Source organism: Prunus persica, chromosome G6 (genome assembly GCF_000346465.2).
Source record: "Prunus persica cultivar Lovell chromosome G6, Prunus_persica_NCBIv2, whole genome shotgun sequence".
Taxonomy (NCBI): Eukaryota; Viridiplantae; Streptophyta; class Magnoliopsida; order Rosales; family Rosaceae; genus Prunus; species Prunus persica.
This window is the reverse complement of record NC_034014.1, coordinates 11900295-11911505: the sequence shown is the minus strand read 5'-3', so window position 1 is coordinate 11911505 and position 11211 is coordinate 11900295. Positions and strand designations below refer to the sequence as shown.

Here is an 11211-nt window from a genome sequence, read left to right as displayed (position 1 = left end):
TTTTTCTGATTTTATTGTTTTTTTTCTGTGTTGATGTTGTTGTTTGCTTTGGTTGGCATGTTTTGGTTGTCTTGTTCTGGTTAGTTTGCTTTAGCTTCGCTAGCATGTTTTGGTTGTTTACTCCTATTTTCATTCATCAACATCTTCTTTATTGTCATATTATTTTCTTCCCCCAATTTATTGTTATTGAAATTTGGGGATTATAAAGTATCAATTTTTTTTATGAAATTGAAAATCTCTAATTGATACTTTATAAACACTAAAAAAAATTGGGGATTTTCAATTTCATAAAAAAAATTAGGGATTTGTAATTGAGTATTATAATTTATCAATTGATTATATGAATGATGAATTATTAATTAGGGATTAGGTGAATTAATTAATTGCTAACATGTTGTCTTCTATATATTCTTTAATAGGTTATATATTTAAAATGCTTGGTCAACATGAAAATCCTAAGAGATTAAAGACTCTTAGGGTTTTTTTTTAAAGAGGAATGTTAATGAGTCAACTAGCATGCCTCCTCCATCTCCTCCAATTTGTGAGGAACAACCTCCTTCTGAACCTCAAAGAGTGGAGTCTGAAAATGTAATAGTCGATTATCAAAGACAAGAATTTGATACTAATTCTCTTGAGTGTGATCCAGGATTACGTCCTCAAATTGATACATTTCTACCTAATCAACATAATAATGTTCGAAGAGCATACATTATGTTAGGGCCATGTCAACCAAAATTAAATGAATATCCATCACACTTCGAAAGGAATCAAATGCGTCGATTTAATGGTAGTTGGTATAAGCAATTCCCTTGGCTTGAGTATTTGGTTCATTATGATAAAGCATTTTGCTTTCCGTGCTTTCTTTTTAATATTGATCGCTCACACAAGGCATTCCCTCAAGATGGGTTTAGAAGTTGGAAACGAATTTGTGGAAAAGATTGTGTTTTCCTTACTCATGTAGTTATTATAAATTCACCACATCATTTTGCCATGCAAAAGTGGATGGATTAAAAAAACCGTAGTCACCATATTGACAAAGTAGTTCAACCCCCACATGAAGTTACAAGAAATCGGTTGAGACTTACAACCACAACAGAGGGCATTAGATATCTAGCAAATCAAGGAATTGCTTTTAGAGGTGATGATGAATCTTGTGACTCATCTAATCGTGGTAATTTCATTGAGTTGATAAATTTTTTTGCAAGAATGAATGAAGAATTTGAAAAAGTTGTGTTAAAGAATGCTCCCTTCAATGCCCAATATATTTCACATAAGATACAAAAGGAGATCCTAAATATCTTTCCTAACAAAGTGAGGAAGATGATATGCGATGATATTGGGGAAGATGGGAAGTTTTGTATTCTCGTTGATGAAGCACTTGACGACTCTAAGAAGGAACAAAGGGCTATTATCCTAAGGTTTATGGGTTGTGATGGGCATATTCAAGAAGGTTTTTCGATATTGTGAGTGTTCATGAAACTAATTCCTTAACTCTTAAAACTGATATTTGTAAAGTGCTTGGTAAGCATAGTCTTTTAATGAGTAATATGCGTGGTCAATGGAGTGGCTTACAAGCATTATTTCTTAATGATTGTCCATATGCATATTATATACATTGCTTTACTCATCGCCTTAAATTAGCTTTAAATGCTGCAACTAAAAGGGTAGAACTTGTTGGAGATTTTTTTCATGTAAATAATATTGTGAACTTTGGTTTGTGCTTCTGCCAAAGCCATCTGAGTTAAATTAACTCGTCCAAGCTTAAAATTGAAGACTTACTAGTGGCTGGAAGACTTGGAACAGGTAAAGGGGCAAACCAAATTCGTTGTTTGCAACGACCTGGAAGTACTCGTTGGGGCTCACATTTTAGTTCTCTTAGGAGTTTGCTTGATTGATTTGGTGCTACCAAGACACTTCTTAAGGATATCAGTCATCATGGTCCTACCGCACAATTTCGTGGGTAAGCAGAAGGTATTAAAATTTTTATGTTATCTTTTGACTTTGCTTTTGTCTTGAATTTGTTGGACAAAACTATGAGATTCACTGATTTTCTTTGTCAAGAACTTCAAAGAAAATCTCAAGACATTGTGATTGCTTTGAATTTGGTTGTAAGTACAAAAATGGAGTTTGTTGAATTGAGAAATAATGGTTGGGATGATTTTATACATAGTGTGCAATCATTCTGTGAAACACATGACATTTGTATGCCTGATATGGGTGCCCATCATACAATGGGCACTCGTCATTCTTGTCAACAAAAAGATTGCATAACATTTGAGCATTATTATCATAATGATGAATTTAATAAGGTAATAGATAATCAATTGAGGGAGTTAAATACTCGATTTCCAAATGGAACTGTAGAAACTCCTTTGTCTTAGCTCAGCATTGGATCCTCGTGATGCTTTCAAGCGATTTAACATTGGTGATATTTGCACTCTTGTTGAGAAATTTATCCTCAAGATTTCAGTACAACTGAGTTGCAAGCTTTACATCAACAATTGGGATTTTATAAGATTGATATGGATCGCATTCCAACCTTTAAGAATCTTGATTCCATTCCTATATTACTTCAGCGTTTAATTGAAACAAGATTAGCACAAACATACTACTTAATTGATAGATTGATTCGTTTGGTGCTAACTCTTCCAGTTTCTACAGCAACAACAAAACGAGCATTTTCATGTATAAGACTTATTAAAAATCAACTTCTGAGCAAGATAGGTGATGAGTTTCTTTCTGATTGTATGTTACTACACATTGAGAAAGAATTTGCTGATAATATATGTAGGGACTTTTTTGTTCCGGCAGCTACTACGGGCCTAGGCTGCCGTAAATAGCAAAATGGATGAAATTGCTCCTTGAGCCTGAGTTCGAATATCAAGCCCCAAGAATGCTTCGAAAGGACAGAGATGCCTTGGGAAACACTTTGGTTACCTTCACCAACAAAAATAACAACAGCTTACAGGTAGATTTTTGGCTTGACATGAGAAGCTTGTGGCATGGGAGCAAAGTTGTCAAGAGTTTAGCACTAAAGAGAAAACTAAGTATTCATAGGGGAAAGATGGGGTATTAAGGTAGGAGAGAAAGGAATTTGCAGAGAGGTTTGGTTGAGCATGAGGAAAAATAGAGAAAATGGTGGCTTGAGTGCTTCTTCCGACAGCTTGACGGAGACTCTGTCAAGTGTTAGAATAGCTTGCCAAGAGGGAAAACTAAGGGAAAATGATGGGCTGAGCACGAAATTGCTGGGTTTTGGGATTAAGAGAGGAAGCTTGCTGTCTGATGTGGTTGTTTTAGCTAATGATGAAGTAGTGAGGTGCTGGGTAGTTTTCGGCAGCTCGACGAAAACTCTGTCAAGCTTTGGAAAAGTTTACCAAAAAGGAAAATGGGAAGAGATGGAAGGATGAGCTCGAAATTGCAGATGTTTCAGAGGTGAGAGATAAAGCTTGCTCTCCAGATGTGTGTTGTGATATGGGTAAGAAATGCCTCTTTTTATAGGTGCTAGAAGCTATCATTTTCCAAGAAACCCTAATGGTTTCTATCTAATTTGGCCAAGTCTTTCCCTTCTTTTCTACCCTCATCCCTTCAATCATCCTATTTTGATGAAATTTCCTCTGCCCATTTGCACAAAATCAGGGATTTTTGGGAGCTCAAGGCCCTTTTCCCGCAACTGCCTCAGTGGAGAATCCCCATTTTCAGCCATCTTTCTTCCTTCTTTTCTCTCGTCTTCCAAGGCTAGGCCTTATGAGGGAAAGAAATGGGTATGTACACTATTTTGAAGGGTGTTTTGCTCAAGTATCCCTTGGTTTTTTGGATGTTTTTGCTTAAAACTTGTTCCCTCCCATGTGCTGGAGCTTCCCAGCAGCTTCCACACATGGATATTTTGGCTTTCATCGTGGCTTTTGTTTTCATCTAGGTGCTGGAGATTTTGCAGATATTTTCTTGAGTTGCTTAAGCCTTCTAGGACAATAAGTTGGTTTATCAAGTGAATGAGCTAACTTCATCAATTGTTGGGCTATTTTTGTTGAGTTAATGGACTATTTTGGTTGAAGTAATGAGCTATTTTTCTCTCTTTGTGCTCACCTACATATTTGGGCCTAAGAAATGGGCTTGAGTTCCAGGGCTCCCAAGCAACCCCGGGACTTCCATTTCTCGGCCCATCAATGGGCCTCATATCAACTTATTACCATCCATACCACAACCCACTCAAGCAAGCCCCGGGCATCTTGCGTGGCTTGGACCGACTTAAGCTTGTAGCGTGGCGTGTTGCTTATTTGCTTGGCATGGCATGTGTGCAAGCGCATATGATGAACTTTCGCGTGCCCAAATATGGTTTCTTCTCGGTAAGATATCGCATTGGGCCGAGAATTTAATTGGGCCGAACCGTGAATTTTTTGGGCCTCAACAATATACATAATGAATCGATAATTAGTGATTTTAACTCTATCAAGACTCAAAGGGTGCAACTTATATAATGTTGTTTGTATTTGCATTGCATGTTTATTTCTTTTTGTTTTTTATTTTTGTTTTTCTAGTTTACTAGTTTCTATCTATGTACTAGATGCATTTTGAGGGGTAAGGTTCATTGTGTTCCCCCTACTGACAAGACCCGCCCCAGGTTCCTCGGAATTCGAGACGAATTCCGTGTTAATTTCGACATCACCCCGATGCCGGGCCCATTTACTAAAGACTGAGACTTTCTGCCGAAATTTCGACAAAGTCTCCCTTGTAAATTGGACTTTTTCCAAATTTTCAACCTGTTAAAAAACACAATTAATATATCCCAACAGGTAGCATACACAAGGTACTAACATGTAATTTACGTAATAGGCCTTCGGCCTTCAAATAATTTGAAACAGAATCACCAGCAATGTTTTTAAATCAAATAATACATTAAATAATGCAAATAATAAACTCAAACATATTTATGAATGCCCACTGTAATTAACATAAATTAACTTCCCAAATTTCCATCATGCAATGTTTAACATCCTAACACAATTGCAAGTAGTTTAAGGCCTCAGTCCAAATAGTACAACAATCCAAAACGGGGTTCATACCTGTTTTGACCAGAACACATTTAAATAACCCTCTCTTAGTCAAACTGGAATATGCACAAATATTTTATCATGCCTCGGTTTCAACCGAGTTTCAGGACCAACGACAAAGTCAGAACCGGAAATAAAATTTAGTCTGCGGCTGCACCTAGGTAAGACCCTAGGCTACCTACGTACTCCTTGTGAGGGATCAAGCTACATGTAGTTCTTAGGTCAACTATCATGGTTCAAATAATATTCGCTTATTTAAAAATAATGCCGACGATTAAATTGAGATTCAAATACAACATCAAATTCAAAAAGGCATCCACTGAACACTTTAATAGTTCCTTTCCTTTAATCTGTTCATCCTTTCAACCATACCCTATCTAAAGCGTATGTTGCCGATCAACACTTTCCAAAACATGCCAAATATTAATCCCCGTGCAGAGTACCCACAAAGCACAAGCTCAAGAGTCTTAATCTGGAAACAAATCCACATATACCTATGTAATAAGTTTGTCTATATATTTATATATATGTAAATACACCCCCCTCTCGCCATCATCATGTACTAGGGGAAAACAATCCAATCTAGGGATTGTTTGACTAGACTACATGGAGGAATCCTCAACAACCGTGTGGCCAGGAATGAGCCGTCCAACCGGGGTACTAACTCTACCAACACGCACAGTCGAATCCTCAAGACTCATACGCCTGTGACAAGTCCTACACGCGTAGACTACCAAGTCAAGGGTCTACATATACACGTATTCATATCCATGTATCTATTTCCATGTATCCAAGTATCCATATCCACTGTTTTTAAGTATCAGTATCCAAGGGGAGGTACATATGATGATGCACATCATGTACTGGGGAAAACAATCCAACCGGGGATAGTTTGACTAGTCCACATAGAAGAATCCTCAATTGACCATGTGGCTAGGGAACGAGCCGTCCAACTGGGGGACAAACTCTCAGCCAGCACGTATAGCCAAATCCTTAAGACTCGTGTGCTTGTGACAAGTCCTACACGCGTAGACTACCCAGCTAAGGCTCTACGGTAACACCTCGTCAAGGGTGCCTGGGTTCCGACATATCCAAACAATATCACAATTTCCAAGTATCCAACAATTCCAAAATCCGTAACCAAGGAACCCCAAGCGCCGGAAAATCCAATGCCATGTGTGGGTATGTTGACCAGAGAAGGTACATATGATGGTGGAGTTCATAACCCTTATAAAAATATTTTAAAAATAATATCCCTTCTTTAATTCAATTGTTCCAAATATCTATTCATAGTATAGACAATAAACTCTCAACCATATAATCCATATTCGGGGAGGTACATAAGGTAGTGCTAATAGCACTCAAACTATGATAAACCACAACCCAATCCACATTTCATAAACCCTTTCGAAAACCCAATGTAGAACACACACATATCCAAGTATACATGACCACATTAAAAAATAGAACGAACTCATTCGAAATAATCACCTCCCGCAAATATACGCAAATAATTCCAATACTCTATCAAAGGACTCAATAAGCATATTTTTTTTTCTATCCTTGAAAATAATGAATTATTATTTGACATCAAAGTCCACTCACTAACAATCATAGCCGAGCCCAAGGCTCACTTTCATAACTCACCCAAATCAATTAACCCATACTCATCTATTCCATAATTTCAATTATTAAAATAATATCCAAGAATTTTCATACGATAATAAAAACAATCTCAAAATCCCAACATAGTCAACATAACTCAAATAATGGTCGAGACTCATTAATAAGGTCGTTCTAGTACTCCTCGAAGGATGAAACTACCTCGGAAGACTTACGGTCAACCGAGGGGTCAAACTACCCAAACTTGGTCAACCGGGCTCGCTGGACCCACGACCTCCGTTTTACAATCCGGAAATTCCTATGAGTTCCGCAAGGTTTAGAATACTTGTCCTGCAAGTTTGGCCTGAACCGGACGGTCAGGACTTGTACCTGCAAGATCAGGAAATTGAGTGAAGCAACTTTTGTTCTTGTGTCTACCCCAAAAAGTGGCCGGAATCGAGGGCCGAAAACTGGCCAAACTTCCATCGCTTATTTGACAACTCAAACACAGAAATTGATCCTAAATAATACAACTAGCAGCTAGAACACATCGAGAGGATGGAAAAGCATACCTGGATTGCAAGATTTGGTAGCTGAAGACGTCTGAAACGATCGAAGGAAAAACGATCAAAATCAGCTGGATTTCTTGATTTTCTGGCTACATCGCTGGCGGCTACCGTCAGTGAAGGAGTGGGGTAGGACGGGGGAGGCTGGCCGGTTATTTTGGGACCGGTCCCAACTCTTATGGTGGCCTGTGGTGGAGGAAAAACAGCCGTTACTGTAACAATTGCCGCCGGGGGGGGGGGGGGGGGGTGGTGGTCTGGTTCGCGACGGGGAGAGAGAGAGTGTTTTCAGATTTTATTAAACTCACTTTAAAATATTTACGATTTTGCCACTGAACTTGTTTTTATCGTAACTTCTTTGTTACAACTCCGATTCAAGCCCACTACATTAAATTTTTTTTTGTAACTTCTTCATTAGAATTTAAAAAAAATTTGATGAAGAGGGGGCTAAGCAATAGCAGCACAGACTAGTCGAGATCTAGCAACCCCTAAAGCTTTAAAATTTAAGATTACACCAAAAGATGATTTAATTGGTTTTAACTTCTGTTCTTGTTGGTATTATAAACATGGTGCCAGATTTGGATTGCAAATCTATTTATTTATTTATTTTCTGGTTCGCAATGGGGAGAGAGAGAGTGTTTTCAGATTTTATTAAACCCATTTCGAAATATTCACAGTTTTGCCACTGAACTTGTTTTGATCGTAACTTCTTCGTTACAACTCTGATTCGAGCCCACTACGTGTCTACGGACTCATCTCGGTACGATCTATGTAATGGTTTCAGTCATTTCCCCCCGAAACCTTTTGGATTAAAAAGTGACCAAATTACCCTTATCTCAGGGGCAAAATTGTAATTTCAATATTAACTAATTAAATTAAATTTATTAAATTTTTTGGGTCGGGATGTTACACCTACTGGGTGTAATGTTTTGGTTATCAATAAAATTCACTCGTACCGTCGAGTTTTCTTTCTTCTTATTAGGTTTTGTACATAAGGTAAATTTAGCTCGTCTCAATTTGGAATCCTGAGTCCGTCCCTGATAGCAATAGTCTACTTATTTATAAATATTTACGTACAAACATGAAGAATAGACCACACATATTTACTTAGATTTAACCACAAGTTTGAAACAATTTGGACATGTTTGTTATGGTAGGGAGAAGATAAGCATTATATGTCTAAATGAAGAAAAGGATAACCTAATTCAAAGTCAACTGTTGCTGTAATACACGTTTCCCTGCTTGTTGTTTGAGTTTTGTTCCGCTTGTAATTTGAGGCCCGTTTACAATTACAAAAGTCAATGTTATACACAATTTGCACGCTTAATCTTTACACGATAACAAAGTCTTGAACAAAATGTTCGGGAATATATACCGGCAATAAAAAGATTTAATTATGGAAAAGGGTTTGTAGTTTAATTGATTATGAGTATTTAGTCACGTATTTGAAGTTCTACATTCGATTTGCTCTTCCTCTAATATCGCTTGTATAAATAAATACAAATAATAATAAATTATCATGTAAAAGTTAGTATTAATGTTACCTTGGCCTTGTTACAAGATATACAGCAATACAAGGTGAATTGTTCCATACATTAGAATGCAGCCTTAAGATCCCTCTAACCTTCTTCTTCAAATGGGCTGTACAGTCTCCTTGCATTACCATGCAAAGCTTTGACACTGCTCCAACTAACAGCATCTCCTGAAGAACTTCATGTGTCGCTGAGAACATCGCGATCAATGAAAGTATATGGACCGCTCGATCATCTGTTGCTGGTGAAACCCTAAGAATTCTTTTAGACACTAAAGCAATACCACCAGCGTGCTTTAGAAGCTGTGCTCTCCCATCAGCGCAGCCACACAAATTGGCCAAGAGATTGAAGATCAGCTCGGTGATGTGCCTTTCGGGTCTTGCTAGTTCGAGCTCGATGAGCTGGAACATTGCACCGGATTCAACCATCTTCATTCGATTTCTCCCCAACAGGCATGCTTCTATTAGAACAAGCAGTGCAGATTTGAGAGCTTCTTGGGAGATCTTCTCTTTAGATACCATTACAATATTCTTGAAAAATTCAAGATTCAACCGCTCGAGCTGACTTGCAGTTATGACTTCCATTGCCATTTTCATTACTAGTATCGCTTCGCTTTTCATGAGGATCGCATGGTTATCCATCTCAGGATCACACCCTAAAACCCATGTCAAAGATTCAAGAAAGTCATTGCTTCCATTGACAATAAGCTTAACTTCATGATCATCATCCACACTCCAAACATGGTGCAAAATTCTCAAAGCTTCTAGAACACCATTTCTTTGAGCACCTTCCTTGTAACATCTTACAATGAACAAAACCATAGCTTTGGCAACACCTGCTTCACCCATGGACCTCCTGTTCCTTTGAGCATTCTCTAATGCAAGGGCTTCCAATTTTTTCAATGCGTTGGCCTGCAAATGAGAAACCCCAAGATCCTGGACAAGTCCAGAGACATAGATCTTGTTCAGGGTAAGTTTCGGAGTTGGGATCAAACCTACACCATTGGTTGCATTTTCTTTGCACCATTGCTGGATCAGCCTGCGGAGCGTGTGATTAGGCGTCAAGGCGTTGTCTCTTGGCAAGGCCTGCTTTGTGACCGGACACGACATGTCGTGTGTTGTTGAAAACCACTGCTCGATGCTTTCGCGGTCGTAGGTGATGCCGGTCAACACCGTTACTGGGTCTTTCATGATCTGAAGAGATATGGGACATATGAAATACTCAGGTATCTGAATTTCCTCCATTGAAATTAGGGTAAGTCGAAGACTTCTTTCCAAATGTAAAATTCCCTGGTTGGCTTTTATATACAAACTTTTGTGTTGTGGTAAGAGAAAGCGGGCTTGTTTTAATTGGTGAAGATAAGTTTGAAAACAATGTCAGTACGCAACTGAAAATTGTTATCAATTTGGTAATATTATTCAAATGTCGGCTTTGGCAGTCAAACTTTCCTATTCTGATTGGGTTGGTCAACCCACGATGAATTTATAAATCACATTTACTTTAACTTTCTTCTAGTTATCCACCAAAGACTTCCACTTGTTGCAGCTGAAGTCGTATTCCATGAGGGCATGGCGGGCCCCATTTAGTGGAGTGGACCATGCAGACGACCTTGTGGAAAGTTTCATGGGATTGAAGAAACGAAGACGGCAAAATTTGTGGGCGGCACTTGGAACTGTAGATGTCAGAAGAATTAAGGAAATTACGAAAAGTCATTTGCACTACAGTTTCTAGAGTTCCTCTATATATGAATTCCAACTTATGTTTGAAGTAAGTGGACTTGAATTACCAGAAAAGAAACAAAACAAAAAAAAAGTGATTAACACGTCTGACATGTAATAAGATTATACATGTAATTCAAAATTTGATCATTGCAAGATTACTTATTCTTTTTTGTTGTCAAGTTTTCAAGGTTTGAAAAGTTGACTTGTGACGAATTATGTATAGTTTTCAAACCTTGTAACAAGATAATAATTACCATATGTCATTATGAGACAAGTTAATTTTATAACGATCCCTTTTTTTATCCAAAGCAAATGTGCATCATTCACATTGCTTTGGAAAAGAAAAGGAGCTTGAGTTATAGAACAATAGCGATTCACATGATTCACATCGTGTAAAAAGTTAATATATCTCAATTAGAGTTAATACATACATACACAAAGGTGAAGCCAATAAAGGCCAACAAGAGTTAGCTAACCCTTCTGAAGTTCCGTAAATAACCCTGCATTCGTTAATATTTATCCTTTGTATATAATTTATTATTAAATATGGCCATTCTGAATTTTCATTTTTTTAATAACTTAAGAATTACTAACCTAAAAGCTAAAGCAGCCCCTTTGCACCACTTAAATTAAAACTTTTCTATTTCAAGTCTTCCTTTGCGTCAGTCATTCACTTTTTTTTTTTTCCGACTCTAATTAAAGTTAGTTCTTTGTTTGAATTCAACTTTGTTTCATTGAATCGTGA

General features: G+C 37.7%; 1 protein-coding gene across 1 annotated transcript; it reads right to left on the bottom strand.

Annotated features, from left to right (window-relative positions):
* Nucleotides 8728-10028, bottom strand: LOC18775422 (E3 ubiquitin-protein ligase PUB24). The gene has a single exon (XM_007207414.2). The coding sequence runs from the start codon at nt 9987-9989 to the stop codon at nt 8754-8756; it is 1236 nt and encodes a 411-aa protein (XP_007207476.1). The 5' UTR covers nt 9990-10028; the 3' UTR covers nt 8728-8753.